Genomic DNA, 22,285 nt, shown 5'->3' on the forward strand with positions numbered 1-22,285 from the left:
ACAGAGTAGGGAGTGGAGGGGCCACCATCAAATGAGTCTCTGGGACCACCGAAGCAGGGAGAGGAGGGACCTCTATCGTAGGAGTCTTTGGGAACACCAGAGCAGAAAACAGAGAGCAACCAATGGAGCAAGGACTGGAGAGGCCTCTGCCGTGGTGAACTCCTGTATCAGTAGAGAATGGACCTCAGAGATGGCTACAGTGGAGAGTGACGAAGGAATCTCCGCCATTGCAACAGGAGCTGATGCCTTTTTTCCCTCTCTCCTACTCTTAGAGCTCGCCGCCTCTGGTGAGAGAGTGCTGGGTGCAACCTCTGGTGAGAGAATGCTGGTCTCATCCTAACATGAAAGGTATACACTTTCCAGAGTGATGTTGACATGCTCCCATGTGAGTTCTCCGATATCTGGAAAATAACCATTGCCAAAAACATTTTGTCCAATCAATTTAATTGATTTTGATGGAAGTCATCCCAGTTTCACTATTTCGCTAAAGTAACAAAGCAAGCAGAGTTTTTCAAAAAAGGAGGTCCTGCCTAGCATAGTTCCACAAATTCAGCTGCAGGTTCAATGTTAAAGGGTAACTAAACCCTAAACCAACTTTTTTTAGTTAATGATCTGTAAGCATGGGGCTTTATTAGTACTGGTCATTGATTCAAGTAATTTTTTTGACATTTGTGTATAAAGTGTTTTAATTCTACAATATATGGTGTAAAAACGTCTGAGTGCTGCCCTCTTCAGGTTGAACGGTGGCTACTGCAGTTGAATTTTCCTATTGGCTGTTGCGGTACTTCGTGACGTAAGCGGTGACAGCTGACGTAAGCAGGTTCATGTACATGTCGTCTTGCGACCGTGTGAGGAATAATAATAACATAGAGTCTGACAGCAGCTGTCAATTAATCTGTCACTATAATTATAATTTTAATTTAAATTTTATAATTTTATGCATTTGGCAGACGCTTTTATCCAAAGTGACTTACAGAGCCATTATTACAGGGACAATCCCCCTGGAGCAACCTGGAGTTAAGTGCCTTGCTCAAGGACACAATGGTGGTGGGTGTGGGGCTCGAACCAGCATCTTTCTGATTAACAGATAGCAGATTACCAGTTATGTGCTTAGACCACTACACCACCACCACTACGAGTCTTAGGTGCCGCCCCCCCAGCCCCGCACTCGGTTCCTTCCCTCTATCCCCGTCGGGGTCTGCCCACTTTTCCTGCAATTTCAAATATTTCTAGTGGGTGGAGTCAGACTCTGAGCAGGTGTTTAGTTACCCTTTAAGGTCAGTTCTTCCGTAATGTAGGAGGTCTAGAAACGTGAAGATTGTTGAAACTAAGCACAGCTTTAATGTGAAACTATTGTGATAGAAAGAGACTAGAACAAAAAAACAAGTAACAGTGGAAACCAAAACACACCAACACAACAGCCTACATGCGATAAGAACTGACAAAACATAGAGAACATAAGGGCATTATATACACATAGATAAATGAGAACAAAAATGCTAATGGACAAGACACCTTAAAGACAATCAACAAAGGAAACAGGAAACAAGGGCAGGACTTCAATGTAAAAGACACAATAAGCCTAGCGCCCTCGAATGGATGCTAAGGAAATTCCCATATCTGATTTGGCTATTTGAAATAGCATACTGCCACTACCATTCTACTATTGATGCAGTTTTTTTGTTGTACATCTTTCTTTACTTACACTCTTATTTGAATGCAAAGTAACATGTTTTAGAAATTTTTACACCTAATTTGATTAATATGGCAATCAAACTATTTTTATATTCAAGTTAATAACTGGGAGGCACTCATTAAGTTACTAAATATGCAATATAATGAGTTCATGTGACAACACTGTAGCATGCCAAACCTTTTTAAACGTTTAGTAATAATGCCTACTGTTTCACATACATTTGGGCAGTATACAGTATACCTGTATACTGAGCACTATTCTGTAGTAAGCTAATATTCCAGTGTTTCTATATGTGTGTTTGTGACTGTGGGGTAGTGCTAGACCAATTAATCGACCAGACCCATTTACTAATTTATTTACAATTATAAAATGTAGTACTTGAGATCAGCCTATAACCATTCCTATTCACAAAAGTGTGTCAGCTCCAAAATGTATCAACAGCTTTGTAAAAAAATGTATTTGATAAAATACTCTGAAATAAATGGTAGTTTAATTTCAACAATTTTGTGTACCTCATTTGCTAGTATGAAATTGTATTATATTTGCAAATGTGCAGTGTTGGGTAAATTACTCTAAAAAGTAATTAACTACTAACTACTAATTACATAATCTACAGTGTAATTAGTTTACTGTACAAATTACAAATTACTTTCTAAAACGTTTGTTGTCCTCCACCAGATGAAAAATACAAGGATAGACATGAAACTGTTCTTTTAATTCTTTCAAATAAATCTCATAAAATCAAATAAATTATTAATGAACTGACCAAAGAATTTAAGGGGGCAGCATTAAATTATAAAACATATATTTTAACATTAGACAATACATTTCGATTTTAAATTCACTATTGTTTTATATAGAATTGTTCTGTAGTCTATGAAGTATTTAACAATTACATCAGATTTAACTGTAAATTGCTGAATAGTCCCTTACTTTACTTTTTTCAATTAAAAAGTAATTTAATTACAGTAATGAATTACTTAGTAATGCATTACACCCAACACTGCATATGTGTTTTCAAGATATTGGCATTGGTTATTGAAAAACATAGAACACATATTGAGCCATTATAGTGGAGGGGTGTTTTCAGTTTGTCTGTAAGTGTGTACTGAAAAAAATGGCTGTTAGAAAATAAGAAACAAAATTACAATGTAGTGAGGTTTATGCAGAAACAAATCTGGAAATGGAACAAGACAAAATACACTTATATTCAAGATACATTGATTGGAATCAAGTCAAAAACGGTTTCTCATGTAAATGTAGTTTCAAATATATTTTTACAGGAAAACCAGAGATACAGATTATGATTTCTTTTCAGTGTATGGGAGTGCTGGTGTGGGATTCTTCTGTGTGTGTTTTTAGTAAATGTGTAAGTGTATGTTTTGTGCAGTCTTTTCAGTAAGTGTGTCTACAGTAAGGAGGATCAAGGATGAACACTAGTTTCTATCTGCAAAGTAGACTTTTCCGTGTGTGTGTGTGTGTGTGTGTGTATACTCCTTCCTATATATTGTGCAGTGTCTGTGGATAATTTTTTTGAGAATTTCAAGTTGCATTAATATTTAATCAAAGGATTCAACAATGAAACCCACATGGATTTCTCTCCCTCTTTCTCTCTCTCTCTCCCTCTTTTGGACTTTCTTTGTCTGCCTCTCTATATTCTCTCTTTCTATTTGGATTTACATAGAACTATACATGCATGCATGGGTGTGTGTGTGTGTGCAGTAATTGGACAATGAATGACATACACTTATGCACACTACTTAGAGTAATTGCCTGTGTAGGGTCAGAGCGTCTAAATGTTGAGTAACGTTCTTTGACATTCATAATGTCTGCATTTCACTGTGATTTAATTACTGTATACGCCCATTTATTTATTAATCTCTTGCATTTCCTTTTATTTAGTGGTTAGGTAAGAAACTCACATATTATAATATGCATATTTAATTTCAAACATATGTGTTTCTCACTTCTTGTCAAATATAATTTTGAAGCTAATAGGCTATTCTTCACCTTAGGAGTTATCTCATGTTTCCCCACAGCCCCATCAATACCAAACCAGAAATGCGTTCCTTTACAAATATGAAAAATTGCAAACAAGTAAAACCCATAATTTTTACATGAATGAATAGATAATCAGAGGCCTTTTGCAGTTAGCCAGCTGCAAAACATATTTGTTTGTCAAATATATGTAATAAGTCCATGCTTATGGAAAGTAATTGTATTTAAATATTGCAGATTTGCATTGAGTTCAGTTTTTGCATTTCATGTGCATTTCAATGCAATTCAAGAAATATACTGTAGAATCTGCATTTATTTTATAACTGCATTTAACTAATATTTAATTTCTGTGCTTTGAGACATGCAGATGAAGGAGAATAAGACAGAACTTAGTTTTATATTTATATTTTATAGTTTTGTGAATGTAGTGAGATGAGTAAAGTGTGCTATTGCAGAAATCTACCTCTGTCCGTTGTCTTTCAATATGCACATATATTCTGCTATGATTGCCTTCCACAGAAATTTTACTTTTCACACATTATTATGATTAATTTCCATAAAAAGTAACTGGGAAAAAAATAATTAGTTATTTTTACCTATTGACAGTACTATTAACTTTAGGCCATAATTTTTGTTTTAGATGTTTAACAAAGGAACATCAAAATCTTCTCAAGTAGGCTATATATACTGTTTAAATACCCCCTTGCGTAAGCGTTCCCCTTGGGAATCATTTCCTTAGAGAATAAGACAGACCATCTCAGTACTTTTTAGCAAATACTAAAATCTTCTAATCTAGGCCCTCCCGTTCAAGAAACAAGTCTTCATCATTAACAAGATAAGTGTTCCCAGACCTCCAGCCTGACGCTTGCAATGAACCAAAGGGGAAATCAGAGAGTGACATCTTGTGGTCATATTTGATCAAGTCACACGAGACAGAAGGAAAACTTAGAAACACAAAGACATGGATAGAGAGCCCTCTCATTATCCTACTCTCTCTCTCTCTCTCTCTCTCTCTCTCTCTCTCTCTCTCTCTCTCTCTCTCTCTCTCTCTCTCTCTCCCTCTCTCTCTCAAAATTTCAAAGTACTTTATTGGCATGATTGTTTTTACATACAATATTGCCAAAGCATGAATACACAAAACAGATAATGACAAGACAAGACAAATAATAATAAAACAGTAACAAATAACAATACAAATATAATTAAAATAATTTCTCTCTCTCTCTCTCTCTCTCTCTCTCTCTCTCCATTTATACAGCAGTGCAGTGGGCAAATTCCATTCCTTTAGACCCCCTCTCCCCCCTTTCTTTCCCCTCGAGACACAACTCACACAAAGAGTCCAGCAACCACTCTTATTAACTGACCTGAAGGGGGAGGGGTGTGCGCAAGTGTGTGTGGGTGTGTGTGTTCTGATATTATTTGGTATACCTAGGGTTTGCATCGTGTTTTAATAGAGAAAATAAACAAGCACTGAGCTATCATTCAAACATGCAGTAGATGAAGCAACAGGCACTGTTGCCATCTCTAATACCTGTATCTTTGAATGTGTGTTACTACACTATTTTGCAAAAAAAAAAAGGGAGTGTCTTGGATTTGGCCATGGGAAAGAGAAACTGAAAAAGTGAAGAAAAAGAGGTGAATTCTTGGGGCCCTGCTTCCCCCCTAAAACAAGAGAGTAATAGAATCCAGATGTACTCTCTCTCTCTCTCTCTCTCTCTCTCTCTCTCTCTCTCTCTCTCTCTCTCTCTCTCTTGAGCAGCTTAGTCTATTTATCCAACATACCATACCTCTTCTGCCACACATTCCCTTGCATCTGTATGTAACAGATTTGTACTTGTATGTTGTACAAGTTGCGTGTGCGCACACACACACAAACATACATTGCCTTATTGTGTATTTCTATATATCATTACATTGTCTAGTCACTTTTTATTTTTATTTAAAAAGATTTTATTATTATCTCTGTTTTGTTGTTATATTGTTTGTGCACTGGAAGCTTCTGTCACCAAGACAAATTCCTTGTACGTGTAAGCATACTTGGCAATAAAGCTAATTCTGATTCTGATTCTCTCTCTCTCTCTCTCTCTCTCTCTCTCTCTCTCTCTCTCTCTCTCTCTCTCTCTCTCTCTCTCTCTCTCTCTCTCTCATTCTTTAGCTACATTTCTGTCCTATTTGTCTCGTAATAAGAGGATAAAAGAGAGTTTTATTTAAATTATTAGTAGAACATGTAAAGAAAGAGTAAAAGATCTAAAAAAGGAATAGTGTAAGATTGGTGTCTAAGCACTGGGAGAGAGTGGAGGAGGAAAAAGAAAGAGAGAGACTATACGTATGTGGGAGAGCGAGTCTCTTGTGTGAGTCATAAAGAAAGAGATGGAAAAATACAAGTAGAGAAACACTGCAAACACACGCACATCATCTAGTTGCAAACATCACTGCATTAAATATGTGCAATGCAGTGTTCAATTATTTTACACATAACATCAGCCAACTGTTATCTTTCACCTACAGTAACAAAGCTGCAGTGTATCGTTAGTGAGATGTCTGGTTATGTTATTTGGTTTATGTAACATAAAAGCAAACAGTGATTGTATTATATCGAATTTTGCGCTAATTGGCCAACTTGTCAGACTGTACTGTAAGGAGAGACCCACCAATTTAAAGAAGTCTCTCTCGGCTCCTAACCAGCCCCCCCACCCCCCACCCCACCTTCTCTCCCCCTCTCCTCTCTCTGTTTCGCTCTCCTCTCCTCTCCTCTCAAAGCACAGCGCGCGTGTGATTTGACAGTCGCATCTCTTCGTGTGTCCGTGAGCGCGCGCGTGTGTATGTTTACGATCGTCGTGCTCCACGTGCGGCGTGTGGATGCGCTCCTCGCACGCTGTCGGTAACAGAAACCATGACCGGCGTGCCGCGTGACCCCTTCTACTCTTCTCCGTTCGGTCCGTTTTACCGGAGACACGCGCCCTACCCGGTACAGCCAGAGTACCGGATGCACGAGCTCAACAAACGGCTCCAGTCCCGGCCTGAGGTGAGTGAATACGAATAGTAAACAAATTTCTCAGACTGAGAATAGATTAGATTTCACAATTACAATCGGCATACTGTTATTATTTTATTTTAATTTCAAAATAAAGAAGACATTAAGTTCTAGTGGAATCTTACAATCTCTATACCACAATGTATTGAATACAACACATACATTTTAAATAGCATTATATAGATGAATAGATTCATCATACAATAGACACGAATACATCAGTGCATTTCATTTGCATCTCCAAAGTGTGATTTCACTGTTCAATTACAAACTTACTCAAGGACTTTGCATTGGATTGGATCTGCACAGCACTAAAGCTATTTTATATCGTTTGGAAAAAATTCCATATGCCCTATGGTTTTCAAGAACACAAACAACCAGATAATGTGTTGTGTATGTTGATGTTTATGAGCTGGTGTGATTTATTGTGGTTTTTGAGTCACTAAGCTTTAACAAACAGCACACTCCATAAGAGAAGGGACAAATGAAATGTGACCTGTATTGCTGTACCATGTGTATTTAAAAGACAGAAATCTTCTTTCTCAATGTCCCATTATAAATCGCAGCACAAGCTGTGTTAATATTGCTTGATTCCTTCAGTGTATAATAAGTGTGAAAATAATCCACTTTAAATTGTACTTTTAGAATATCGCCTCCACAGAGCAATGTGAAAAAAAGTAGAGGAAAATAAAATGTATCAGCAGAGGCAGCTCAGCACACCTGGAGTCAAGGCAATTTGACAGATAGCACTGAAATAGAGACTGCACTGTTGGAAAGATGACCAGTAGAAACAGCCATTATTCACAGGATAAATTCAAAAAAAAGATCACTCTTTTTACACATTGAGAACACTGTATTTTCTGATGCGCAAAGAGTTTAGAGCAGTAAAAATGCAGTTTATTGTAGATTAAGGGCCAGTTTTGTCATATCCAATTAATACACTCAAGCAGTCGTTGACTCGATCAGCGGTTTAAATTGCTGTCTTTAATGGGGCAAGTCAAACTTGGGTGTGTGTTTATAATAAACAGAGTGCTTTGAAATGATAATCACTGTGCCAAGCTTAATTGTGGTTATTTTGGGTCATTCAGGGGCCAAGTACTTCTGTGCCTCAATGTGACTGAGTGTGTGTGGTAAATATGTGGTCCCACAGGACAGTGATATTCTGTGGTGGGATGCATTCTGCACTGAGTTCTTTGAAGAGGATGCCACATTAACACTCTCATTCTGTCTGGAGGAGGGACCCAAGACATATAGTAAGTGCCTGTGTTTATAAATATCACTACATGATTAAACCATGGGGTCCACTTGATCATAGTTATCATTACAAATTAATTATAAAAAAGTAGGATAAACACAGTGGTTCTTATGTGGTTTTGCTTCAGGACCCTCATTTTAAATTGGACATGAAGTAACGACCCAACACACTACCAACATTTCGTATCATACAAATGTAGGGATGCACGATACAAAATTTGTGTGAAACAAAAAGCTCATTATTCAAAGAAAGATCACACAAAAATCTATTTTTTTTGAAGAATGTCTCAGCTCTGTATGTTCATACAATGCAAGTGAATGGTGACCAAAAATGTTAAGCTCCCAAAAGCACTTAAAGGCAGCATAGAAGTAATCCATAAAACTGCAGTGGTTAATCCGTCTTCTGAAGTGATTCAGTTGGTTTTGGGTGAGAACAGACCAAAATATAATTCCCTTCTCACTATAAATTTTGACATCAGCAGTCTCCTTGGCCATCATAATTTCAAACTCGATCCCAATTTCTAGTGCTCTGTGCATGTGTCAAGCACTGGGAAGTGTAAACGAGCTTGAATTCATGATCGTGCCTAGAGACTGCAATGGCAAGTTGATGTACAATGAAAAAGGATTTATATTTTGGTCTGTTCAATCCCAAAATCGATTTGATCGTTTCAGAGGACATTGATTAAATCACTGGAGTCATATGGATTACCTTTATGCTGCATTTAAGTGCTTTTTGGAGCTTCAAAATTTTGGTCACCATTCACTTGCTTTGTATGAACATACAGAGTTGAGATATTCTTCTAAAATATTTTCTTCTTAAATAATGAAGCGTGTCCCTTTTTGGCTGAAGCAGCCTCTGCTTTATCCTTAAGAAACGTCCTTGCTGTGTTGATCAAATTAGTTGTGTTTACATTTTTTAATGATGGTTCCACCTCTTGAAATTGCAACTCTGCTGTCATTGTCACCCAATTTAAAGTAATTCCACACAAGAGACTTTTTTTTTCCACACACAGCAGAGTTGTAGGCAAATTTTCCACCTCTTTTACTTGACAGAATATAGTCTAAACTTATGATCGACTGTGTTACTGTAAAAAAGATAATTGCTTTAATCAACTGATACTGATGTTTGGGTGACACATAGATGCATCACTATTCAAAAGTAAACAAAAATGGCATTACTATCAAATGTATAATTATTACCATGAACTGCATAGGTCCAACAATATGCAAAATGATTAACAACATGGCATAGCAAACTTTCTAAATGTCTTTTAAATTTTAAAGGGTTCCTGCACTCAGCAGTCAATTATTACCACAACATTGTTTTTCTTTGTTGAAAATGAATCAAGATTTAATGCAGTCTATTGCCTTTTATCTTGCATAATTTTATTTAAGTTTTTTTAAGGATGAAGGCATGTCATGCATTGTCCATGTTGACATTTGCCTAATTTGGCTAGCTTTTACCAAGTTACATGAATTTGCTCCAAAATATTCTAGAGTTTGTGAAAATAATTTTCTGTCTCCTTTTAAAAATTTGGTCAGTTCCAGCAACTGATCTGTGATCCATTTTTGGGTTGCGACTTGCGAAGATGTATAAGTGTGTTTGTGCATAGATTGTGGTGAAGCTGGTTATAGTTTTTTAAATTGGAAAATGCATATACTGTGCAGCTTTCTTTTCATGCATCTCTCTCTGCCTGTCTGTCCTTATTCAGATCTTTTCTTGTTTCAATCTTTATATTTAATTATTTTCAAATTCATAGTAATGAAGACATTAAGTGTTAGGTACAATACAATTAATACAATAAATACATTTTAGGTCACTGAATACAGATTTATAGATTAGATTACAGGAATGAGATAGCTCTTTGTCTGACGGTATCTCCATCTCTCTCTCTCTTGTTCTGTTTCTTTGTTAGAGTGTAAATGTATATTATTTTTTGGCTTGTTTAGAGTTAGACAGGGACTTGTGCTGGATTTCAAATTCTCATTCATTCCTTATTCACTGTGTATGTGATGAGATTTGATTGACAGGTCTGGAGTGTTCAAATAAATATGGGCCTGCAGACATCAAACACCTCTACTGCAGTGATTGACAGCTCCAGAGCACTAACTGTTCTGTGTACACGCACAGCCTGCTGGACTTAATGCCTGCGGCTCTATTCAGTAGCCTGTTTGTTTCTAACTCTTAGGGGACCACACACAGAGACACAAACTCACACACACAAACACAATTATGGTTGCCATTTAAGGTGTTTGACCAGTATGCAACTTAACTTTGAGTCTCTTCCATCATATGGGCACAAACAAATAAATAAACATTTGTGTTTGGAGTTCATAGCACTATATTCTCCGCTTTTTCGTAATCAGTGAACACAACTGATATGTGAATTAAATGTCTCTCACTCTCATTTCTTCGTTCAGCCATTGGACGCACCCTGATCCCTCGTTACTTCAGTTCTCTGTTTGAAGGAGGAGTCTATGAGTTGTTTTTTGAGCTGAAACAGACAAAGGAGTCGTTCAACAACTCAATGATTACTGTCGACTCTCATCACTGTACTATGACAACACAACATGGCAAACCTACTTTCACTAAGGTACTATACACATACAATCATACACACACTGTCAGAAGTCTGGCTCTGTGTGTCTTTGCTTCCTCATTTTTAGCACTAATGTATTCCTCATTGTGAATTCTGGGCTGGAACTGCACAAAACAAAAAAGGAAAAAAAAATATCCCCCACTCTCTCCCTCACCCTCCTGCTTTTTCTTTGCTTATTCCTCTCTCACCCTCCCTTCTTCTCACCCTCTCTCTCTCATCCACACAAACTGCTTCCTCTCTTTCTATCCTATTGGTTTATGTTTCAGGATTGTAGGATGGTCATAATGAAAAGTCTGCTAGTTACAGTGTTGTGAAACCTCTAATATATTCTCATTAAGGAAGAATATTACAATACAGTTCTGAAAATGCTCTTGCTTTTATCTAATTTGTTTCAGGTGACACTGTTTCCATACAAAGCCGTCGTGTTTGTAAGACTGCAGGAATCCATGATTTCCAGTTTTTGGACTGGGTGTCCTATGCAATATTCATATGATACGCCACTATAGTATCCAAAATCTTCCACCTGTCAATTAGATAGAGAGAGAGACAGAGTTTTTTTTACAACTTTGCTCTTTAGTAAATGAACATTTGTGAATTAAATATTGATTTAGAAGACTGTATGTTGTAGCTAAGTTATACAGATACCGTTCCCATGTGTGTGTGTGTGTGAATGTGAATGATGTGTGTGTGTGTGTGTGTGTGTGTGTGTGTGTGTGTATACTGGAGGCATTGATCAGAGCGTGTCTGCTGGGATTACATCCCTCCCGTTGCTATGCCAACCTTGCCGTTACCCTCCGTTCCCCGGCAACTGAATGTTGGGGTTCAGAGTTCCACACATATAATAGTGTGCTGTACTGAAAATACTGCTTTAATGAGAAAATTGTATAATTTGATTTGATGTAAACTAATACAAAACAAATATTTTAAAGTAGTTTTCAAGTTTATCTCTGGTCAAGTCGACATGATGTTTTCAGAATTCAAAAGATAATCAGGAAAATAAGGAAGATTACATCTCTCATTTGTCCTCATTGTTTATAAGTTGACATAGTAAATAAGTGTTAATTAAATGACGAGTAACAAAGGAAAAGGGGGTATAAGGGACAGCCACACTAATTACACAAAGACCTGATTCTGTTCCTGTTTTTCCACAGGTGTGTACAGAAGGTCGTCTGATTCTTGTGTTCACTTTTGATGACCTTATGAGAATCAAAACATGGCACTTCACTATCACACACTACAGTGAGCTCATTCCTCGAAGCATTTTGGCTGTTAATGTGAGTCACTTTTCATATAAATCAAATAATGTTCAGTAATACAGTCCTAAATATTCCTCATACAAGATCATATAATGTTATATAATGTTCAATTAATTAAATTTATTTGCTAATTTTAGTCAAATTCTGCTCATTTAAGTTTGAGTATGTTAGGAATGGCAAACTACCATTCTACTACAGTATGCATACTATGTATTTTCTCAGTGTGAGAAATTAACTTTTACATTAAGGGGCCATATTTGCTCCATGGGTTTTTACCTTCATTATCTTTTATGAAGGCATTTTTGTTTTCTAACCATTTAAAACATAAATTGTACATTTATGCCAAATACTGATATACAAATTCTCAACACTGAGATATATTACCTCTTACCCTAAGAATTAAATCAACATTAATTCAGATTTTATGCCTTAATATGTATAAGTAGGACTATACACCAATCATCCACAACATTAATACCACCTGCCTAATACCAATGGTGCCGCCAAAACAGCACCAACCCGCATCTCAGAATAGCATTCTGAGATTATTTTCTTCTCACCACAATTGTACAGAGCGGTTATTTGAGTTACCATAAACTTTGTCAGTTTGAACCAGTCTGGCTATTCTCTGTTGACCTCCCTCATCAACAAAGTATTTCCATCCGCAAAACTGCCGCTCACTGGATGTGTTTTGTTTTTGGCACCATTCTGAGTAAATTCTAGAGACTGTTGTGCATGAAAATCCCAGGATTTTCCAGGATCCCAGGATTGACAATCATTCACGCAATTATCTAATCAGCCAATCATGTGGCAGCAGCACAGTGCATAAAATCATGCAGATACAGGCCAGGAGCTTAATTTAATGTTCACATCAACTATCAGAATGGGGGAAAATTTTATCTTAGTGATTTGGAACGTGGCATGATTTTTGGTGCAAGATGAGCTGGTTTGAGTATTTCTGTAACTGCTGATCTCCTGGGATTTTCATGCAAAACTGTCTCTAGAATTTACCTACACAATATTAGGCAGGTGGTTTAATGTTGTGGCTGATCGGTGTAATAGAATATTAAGAACTATATCAAATTAAAAACAGAAGAATTAATGATGAGGAAATGTTTTGCCCCCACATTTTGAATTTCGGGGCATGTTTGTCATTTTTGGTGGCATTGTTGCCCCGAACCCCACAACATTTCTGAGACTGGCATGTATACTGTATAGAATGCAGTTTTCTGTATGCATGGGATACCTGGATGATCTACATTTGCAAAAATGTTCAGAATATAACAGAGCACACGGTGTGAAAGTAATAACAGCCACAATTTTTGACATCCCCTTCATGACTCCTTCTTGATTTTTTTTATCAGACTGTGATGAGTTAAGATTTTTTTTTTTTTTTACACTAATTTGGATTAAAAGGGGAAAATACATACTTTTATTTCCAAGATGATAACTGACCACCACACACAAAATTAAACATGCAAAAAACAAGGAAATAATGATTGTTGCATAATACATATTGTTTCATGTACTATTTTTAACCCTTTAAGCTCGCCGGCGGGCACGTGAGAAAATTACAGTCTTGACCAACACAAAATAGGTATTGTTTGAAAGCTTTGAAAACTGACCAAGTGCTTTGAAATTTGCAGACAAATCAGAAGTGTTCCATTTGCATAATTTATATATAAAAAGTAATTGCTCTGTACATATTATTGCAATTATTAAAAACATCAAACTGATCAAACAGCCATGTGTCATATGTTGTTAGAAAGCACTCAAAGAGCAGAAATATAGTGAGTTATAGTAAGTTTATTTCTTTGACAATTATGTTGGTATTGCTTATATGCCGCATTTTTGTTTATACCTTCAAGAAAAATAAATTCAACATGAATTTAACATGAAATATAACATGCCATTATTTAGAGGTAATTATCTTTCAAATGGGCCTGCACACAAGTTAATCGGATGAATAGATCATTAGATAATTCACACAAAGCACAATGTTACATTTGGCCACCAGGAGATGGCGACATGTAAATGACACAGACTCATTGAGTCAAATGGCACTCATTTTGTGAAATCTCATTACTAAAATCATATATCCATGCTCTGCATACCTTTAGTCATGTTTGTGTTTTCATATGTAATTAGTTTGTTAAGTATAATTATTATGTTTGGAGAGGTTTTTGGACACTATGATTAATTATATTTTTAATGCTATAACTTTTGATTGCTTTTTCATAACAACACACAGTGTTTCTCAGATACAGCTGACATAATTGGGAAAAAAACTAAAGTTTTTCAGGGCTACCTAATTTACACCCAGAGATATATAATGTCAAATATGATAAATAAGGGGAAAAAAGTATTTTTATTTTCAGCATTTTATTAGGCTGAGAGTCTCAGAATGTATCATAATCTATATCATTAAATGTTTTAAAGTTTTCTTTACAATAATACCAAACACTTGACTCGTTTTTTTTGTCGAGTTATTAGCCTTTAATTTTGGGTGTGCCACTGAAACAGGAAAACTTTAAATACACGTTCAGAGTTTAAAGGGTTAAAGAGTAGTATGCATTATTCAGTGTTTACTGCACAGTATGCAGTAAGCAGAACCCTAGCATTCCATCCCATACACAGCCCATATTTTTGACTTAAGTGTTAATATATTAAATAATATGTGAGATGAGATGGCCAAAAGTTAGGACATTTTTAGACATAATTGGATTAGAAAAATATTTTATTTACTATTTATTTCCAGGAACTGGACACCTCTTAGTAATTTGATCAATGTGAGATCAAGTAGCAAAGTAGCAACAATTTAAAATGTTTATTGTTGCATACTGCTTACTGTTTCACAAGCTATTAAAAAAAAAAAAACGATGCAGTATTCAGTAAATACTTTGTAATATGTAGTATGCAGTATGTTAGCATTCCATTAAAGGAATATTCCGGATTCAATACAAGTTAAGCTCAATCGACAGCATTGTAATCAATATAATGCCACAAATGCTGTCGATTGAACTTAGCTTAGAATGAATCCAGAATATTCCTTTAAGAACATTCCTGTAATAAGTCTCATGTATGTTAAACTTAACAGGTTTATTGAATTACATAATATAAATAAAATACTGCTCGTGTAAAAACAGATAACATTTTTTATATGTCAAATACATTCTGTCAAATGAGTAAGTCACTAATTATTCATGTGGCTCAAACAAGGCACAGTTCATATTATTTAGACACAGTGTTATACTCACAAGTCAATAGTTCTTCACATAAGTCAAATTCCACTGATGTAAGTGCACTATTGTAGAGTTAAAGTGAACTTTTTAGCAATTTGCCTAAAAAATTTGGCTACAAATAACAATCAAACCCTTTCAATCAAGAATAATTTCCCCAAGTTGTAGGTTATGTGGTACAGCATGCATCTGTTTGCATTTTAGCATACTCAAGAAATCCACGGATGCATTCACTGTGAACAGGTTTGGGTCCAACAAAATGCATTTCAGCCCTTTTCTATCAAGCAAGGTGAATGCATCCAAACCTGTTAGCTAAGCTGTCATCATATTGCTATGGAAACCTAGAGAATAAATGGACTTGTGTTTGTGTGTGTGTGTGTGTGTGTGTGTGTGTGTGTGTGTGTGTGTGTGTGTGTGTGTGTGTGTGTGTGTGTGTGTGTGTGTGTGTGTGTGTGTGTGTGTGTGTGTGTGTGTGTGTGTGTGTGTGTGTGTGTGTGTGTGTGTGTGTGTGTGTGTGTGTGTGTGTGTGTGTGTGTGTGTGCGCGTGCACGTGTGCGTGTGTGTGTTAGGCACAAGACCCTGGAGCTGTGGAGCAACTGTCCAAAAACATCAGTCGAGTGGGACTTACCAACCTCACACTGAACTACCTCAGAGTATGTTACAATCACACATACAAACACATTCACTCATATTCAAATGGCCATTTAAAACAGGTGCAAATACTTGTTAAGCAATTAAAATAATGAAAACATTCTTTTGTTTGTTTGTAGTTGTGTGTGATTCTAGAGCCAATGCAGGAGCTTATGTCTAGGCATAAGACATATGGACTGAGTCCCAGAGACTGCTTGAAGACCTGCCTCTTTCACCAGTGGCAGAGAATGACAACACCACCAGGTATTACACACACACACACACACACACACACACACACACACACACACACACACACACACACACACACACACACACACACACACACATGTTGTGTTTCCATGTTTTATGGGGACTTTCCATAGACATAATGGTTTTTATACTGTACAAACTTTATATTCTATCCCCTAAACCTAACCCTACCCCTAAACCTAACCCTCACAGAAAACCTTCTGCATTTTTACATTTTCAAAAAACATAATTTAGTATGATTTATAAGCTGTTTTCCTCATGGGGACCGACAAAATGTCCCCACAAGGTCAAAAATTTCGGGTTTTACTATCCTTATGGGGACATTTGGTCCCCACAAAGTGATAAATACACGCTCACACACACACACACACACACACACACACACACACACACACACACACACACACACACACACACACACACACACACACACGTTGGTGCATGTCATTATGAGGACAAAATGATTTTTATACTGTAAGAACTATAGATTCTAGCCCCTAACCCTCACAAAAAACATTGTGAGGGTTAGGCCTCCAAATGCTTTAAAAACAGCCTCCATCCTTTGATTTCTTTCTCTTGTATTCCTCTTTAAGAGCTACACAATGTTATTGCATTTGTCTTGTTTTTATATATTGTAAAAAAAATTTATATTCCTTATTAACTTTTCAAAGTACTGTGCACAAGCTGTTAAGGTGTTGTGATCTGCAGTAAATAATGAAGGCTTTGACCTTGCATTGTTATTTATGTTATTTTACCACTCTTTTTAAAAAAATAACTACTTCCTGCTGTTTTGTGACAATAATGTATTTACTTTCAATGAACAATAAGCTCATTGTTCTTCTCAGACAGCCTTTTTCTCTGTTGCTCTCGGTTTCACTTTCTATTTATTGTTTTGCGTCCTTGTCATTATTTATTGAAATACTGATAATGTTCTCAGTATATGATTTTTTGTTACTGGAGGAAGAAGGTTGTGCTTTTTGACTTGTTAATTGTTTCATTTCAGTTGGACCCTCGCCCAACTTCAAGACAGAAATATTTCCCTCTAATTCCAAAAAATGTATGTATGCCTATCTGTGCACTTTTATTCCTAAAGAATGTTGATACTTGGAAAAAAAGGACAAAGACAAAGTTCCCACAACATCCTTGAAGTGCTTAAATTGCTTGAATACGTTTTTAGAAATATGAGTATTCTAGGAATACCTGAAAAATGTGTTTCTATTTATTTAATCACTTAATTCAAGAACTTTATTTTTCTGTTATAGTTTGCATACTACACAGTCAGACATAAAACAAGTGTCAATACATTCTCAACATAAATTAAAAATTAATAAAATGTAGATAACGTATCGAATAGATAACTTACATAGTTAAAAATCAAATACACTGTCATTGTTAATTTTCAGGTGTCAAAAAACTTAAATAGATAATTCCCCCAAAAATGTAAACTCTCATCATTTACTCACCCTCATGCCATTTCAGATGTGATTGACTTTCTTTCTTCTGCAGAAAACAAACAAAGATTTTTAGAAAAATATCTCAGCTCTGTTGGTCCTTACAATGCAAGTGAATGGTGACCAGACCTTTCAAGCTCGAAAAAGCACATTAAACGTGAAAGTAGAGATTTATGGTAAAAAAAAGGTTTCTCACCCACACTTATCATATTGCTTCTGAAGATATGGATTTAACCACTGGAGTCTTAAAAAATACTTTTATGTGGCCTTTATGTAATTTCTGGAGTTTCAAAGTTTTGTCACCGTTCACATGCTTTGTAAAGACCAACAGAGCTGAGATATTCTTCTAAAATCTTCAGTGTTCTGCCGAAGAAAGAAAACCATAGACATCTGGGATGGCATGAGGGTGAGTAAATGATGAGAGAATTTTCATTTTTGGGTGAACTATCCCATTAAAGCTTGAAATGAAATCGGAATATGTGTATGGACTTATTGATATGTGTATGCACAACAAGAACAAAAATGTAAATTCCAGAAATCAGTCAGTAATTAGATTGTGGGCATCCTGAGGTGATGTACAATTTGTGATTATTTTCAGTGAACCATTGGAACCAATTTGAATATTGAAGTCTATTGGACATCGCACTTACTCAATGAATCTGTATTTTGGAAATTGCAGACTTGAAATGGACCATTAACATTGTTTAAGGGTTAAATCATGCCTGACAAAAAAAAGTTTAATTTTGAAGTATAAAAATTAATGTATAAAATCATGAGAATTCACAATATATGAAGACTCCAGTCATATCAGTAACTTTATTATAGCGATTTTATTCTACATGGAGAGGGTCCTCTCATGGGGGCTACCATGTTAGGATCACATGACCAGCCAAATACTATTGGCTTAATCTCAGTAACCACACTATTATTGGACACTTTCACTCATTGTTTAAATTATTCATGACTGACTGTGAATAGTTTATTTCTACAATGACATGAATAATGTAATACTATTGCCTTTAAATTATGCTGCATCCATGCCAGCTTTAAGCCAAATACTAAGAAATTTCAGGTTTTGGACATCATCAGTCAGTTAAAAAAAGTGTGTTGTGTGAAGTCCTTTAAAATGCAATATTGGTAAATAGTAAATAGTACTTGAAAGTCTAAAATTTTATTCTGTGATGTCCATATTAACCTAAAGATTTTCTAAAGAATATTAGGAATGCAGTGTTGATTCAGTTTGCGTTACGTTGATTTTACTTATTTTGACTGACAGCAGAACCAGCCAAACCAGCAACAAAGAGACGGCGGAGGAGGAACTCAGCTGGTAGTGCATCCAATAGCAGCACGGGAAACAGCAAGAAGCGCAGCCCAACCAATAACTTCAATCTACCCTCACAGGTATGTCCACATACATGTCTGTGTCTAGAAGGTAACGCCCCGGCAGACTAAGTCTAGCAAGAGTCTCATTCGCTATTACTAACGTTAAGTTAAGGGTTGCATTTAGCAGTAGGGTTAAGGTTAGGGTCAGGTTTAGGGGCTGTGGTAGGTGTAGGGTTTCCATGGGACTCCAAATAAACACAATAAGTACAATGTGTAAACGCTGCATGTGGCTCTCGCGAGACTTTCGGCAACCGGAGTGTTACCTTCTCAACAACCCACATACGCATGCAGAGAAGCAGTGGTTCACACTGAAAAGAGAACATAGGAGAGATATACTTATGCATCTTTCAAAGACAATTTTATCCATTCAGGGTGTTATATTTAACTCTCTCAAAATACATCATTTTTATTTCTTTAGAAAGTAATTTTGTTTACTTTGTGATTTAATAAATCATGCCTCAAAGGATTATTATATGGGGAATGTCTGAAAGTTTGCACATTTGTATGTATTTGTGTGTGTGTGTGTGTGTATTTATCACTTTGTGGGGACCAAATGTCCCCATATGGATAGTAAAACCCGACTTTTTTGATGTTGTGGGGGCATTTTGTTGGTCCCTATGAGGAAAACAGCTTATAATTCATACTACATTTAGTTTTTTGAAAATGTAAAAATGCAGAACTTTTTCTGTGAGTGTTAGGTTTAGGGGTTGTGTTAGGGTTAGGGGTGATTTGGATATGGTTTTTATACTGTACAAACTTTATATTCTATATAAATTTTGTACAGTATAAAAACCATAATGTCTATGGAAAGTCCCCATAAAACATGGAAACCCAACAGTGTGTGTGTGTGTGTGTGTGTGTGTGTGTGTGTGTGTGTGTGTGTGTGTGTGTGTGTGTGTGTGTGTGTGTGTGTGTGTGTGTGTGTGTGTGTGTGTGTGTAAAAGTGAAAAAACTAAAGAAAGTATAGAGAGGGAAAGACAGAGAGAGCAGCTCTCCATATAGAAATATTTCCATGCTATGTTTTATTAATTCAAAAATAATTTTAGTACAAATTATTACTTGATTTATGTTGCTTTTATTGTTTTTAATTAGTAACAGTATCAGTTTCCAATGTGATTGTCATTTGTACTTCTAGTAATTTTTAAGATATAGTCATTTGTCAAATCTGATTAATTTGTTTGTAATTGAGACTTATTAGCTGTAATTTATTTGATGATAATTAGTATTGTCCGTCTCTGGTCCCCAGCCTAAACGTGTCGCCGGGGAAACGAGGGGTGGCGGGTGGCTGGAGGCGGAGCTTAGGTAGGTGAGTGACACATTCAGACAGTTATCACGCAGCATGTGCTGTCTTAACGAGCTACTTAGCAATGCAAATGTGGTTAATTAGCACATGTGTTGTTATTGAGGTATTCTTTATCTGAAAAAAATCTAATTAAAGACCAAAAAGATAGTGTCTGCAGACAAGGTTGTGTGCATGTGCGTGTTTGTGTATGAGTGTGCATTTTAAGGAAGCTAGCGTATACATTACACTCTGTTAAATGCAAGAATATTCACTCTCATACACATAATTTTATTTTAAACATCTGTAATTTCGTTCTTTCTGTAAAAACAGCTTCTAATCTGTGCATGCATTAGCCCTATTGCAAGTTTAGCAAGGTTTTCCAGAATATCATCAATAAATAAAAGATTCTCTCTCTCTCTCTCTCTCTCTCTACTCCCCCACCATTCTCTCTCCCGCTCGCTCACTCAACCCCCTGTGTCTCTGTTTACGTCAACTGTCTCTCTCTCTTGCTGTAGGATGTAATGTTGGTAGGGGAGCCCTCTCTAATGGGAGGGGAGTTGGGTGACGTGGACGAACGTTTGATCACACGCCTAGAGAATGAACAATATGACCCTGTCAGCGGTCTCCATGACTACACTAACTCACCAACACTTGGAAACGGCAGCTCCTGGAATGGACAACACCCTAGCAACCAGGACAGTAAGCCTGATACCATGGCAACGCAGCAGTTGGAGTAATGCAATATGACAATGGTAGCTATGGCAACGGCGCTGTCAAGGGATAGGGGTATTTTGAACTGTAGAAGAAAATGCTGGAGAGAAGGTGTATGTGTGTGTGCATGCTTGCATTTATGTTGGTATGTGATTTGGTATGCCATACTTGAGACATACAGCTTTAACCATTTAGTGTAATGTATAAAAATAAAAAAAAGTGGCTAATTGCTCTGGTAATCAGCTGGGTAAAACCCAGGGAAAGCCTTGTATATATACAGATCTATCAATTAATTTCATTTCAGCCTTTTCTAGGCTCAGTAGATGTCTCAGCTTTGTTCTGTATGTACTGTTTGGTTTTGCTACAGCAACTTGATGAAAAAAGCCCCATTGTGAACACTTTAGCATTTTTGACCATAAACGCAGATATCTTTATTGCCCAAAAGTTGAATTCATATTGTAAAACACCTGCAGATTTGTGCTGTTCTGTATGTTATGTATGGTTTTCAATGATTTGCATTAATAGAATGTGTTTGGTTATTATATCTGACTAATGTCTTGTCATTCATTCAATACATATGTCGTGTTCTTGTTGTTGCTGAGGAAACAGAGTGATTTTCATTTAAATGATCTGAAACAAAGAAACTGAAAACAGTATAAGGAGATGAGTTTGAGATGTAAAGAATGAAATTTAAAGGAGTAGTTCAACCAAAAAATGAAAATTCTCTCATAATTTACTCACCCTAATGCCATTCCTGATGTGTATGCATTTCTTTCTTGAACACAAAGATTTTTAGAAGAATATCTCAGCTCTGTAGGTCCTCACAATGCAAATTAACGATTAACAAAATTTGAAGCTCCAAAAGGACATAAAGTCAGCATGAAAGTAATCCATAAGACTACAGGGGTTTAATACATGTCTTCTGAAGCACTATGATAAGTGTGGGTGAGAAACAGATCAAAATTGATGTCCTTTTTTATTATCACTCTCTACTGTTTTTGGTGATTTGCATTTTTTTGTGCATATTGCCACCTACTGGGCAGGGAAGAGAATTTATGGTAAAAACTTAAAAAACTTACAAATGTATCTATTTTCAACCACACCTGTCATATCGCTTCTGAAGATATGGATTTAAACACTGGAGTCTTATTGATCACTTTATGCTGCCTTTATATACTTTTATAAGCTTTACAATGTTGGTATCCATTCACTTGCATTGTGTGGACCTACAGAGCTGAAATATTATTCTTAAAATCTTTGTTTGTGCTCAGCAGAAAGAATAAGGTCATACACATCCAGTGTTGGGGAGTTACGGAATACATGTAACAGGATTACGTATTTAAAATACTAAATATAACTACAGTTACAATTTAAATAATTGGTCATTAGAATACAGTTACATTCAAAAAGTATTTTGATTACTGAAGAGATTACTTTGCATTTTATTGTCATTTGTTTCATTTCATATTTAGTCCTTT

At 36.2% G+C, this 22,285-nt stretch overlaps 1 protein-coding gene across 3 annotated transcripts; it reads left to right on the forward strand.

Moving 5' to 3' along the window:
• The first annotated feature begins 6,462 nt into the window (after positions 1 to 6,462).
• On the forward strand, positions 6,463 to 21,492 carry ldb2b (LIM domain binding 2b). Of its 3 annotated transcripts, none has more exons than XM_052127553.1 (10): positions 6,463 to 6,719; positions 7,879 to 7,981; positions 10,404 to 10,576; positions 11,734 to 11,856; positions 15,647 to 15,730; positions 15,848 to 15,971; positions 16,984 to 17,037; positions 18,708 to 18,832; positions 20,061 to 20,116; positions 20,612 to 20,756. In XM_052127553.1, the coding sequence occupies exons 1-10, from the start codon at positions 6,588 to 6,590 to the stop codon at positions 20,616 to 20,618; spliced, it is 981 nt and encodes a 326-aa protein (XP_051983513.1). In that variant the 5' UTR covers positions 6,463 to 6,587; the 3' UTR covers positions 20,619 to 20,756. The 3 variants fall into 3 exon arrangements, with proteins under 3 accessions (XP_051983513.1, XP_051983514.1, XP_051983512.1); XM_052127554.1 differs by having other exon boundaries at positions 20,061 to 20,120; positions 20,612 to 20,751; XM_052127552.1 differs by lacking the exon at positions 20,061 to 20,116 and having other exon boundaries at positions 20,612 to 21,492.
• The last annotated feature ends 793 nt before the right edge of the window (positions 21,493 to 22,285 follow it).

Source organism: Xyrauchen texanus, chromosome 5, assembly GCF_025860055.1.
Source record: "Xyrauchen texanus isolate HMW12.3.18 chromosome 5, RBS_HiC_50CHRs, whole genome shotgun sequence".
Taxonomy (NCBI): domain Eukaryota; kingdom Metazoa; phylum Chordata; class Actinopteri; order Cypriniformes; family Catostomidae; genus Xyrauchen; species Xyrauchen texanus.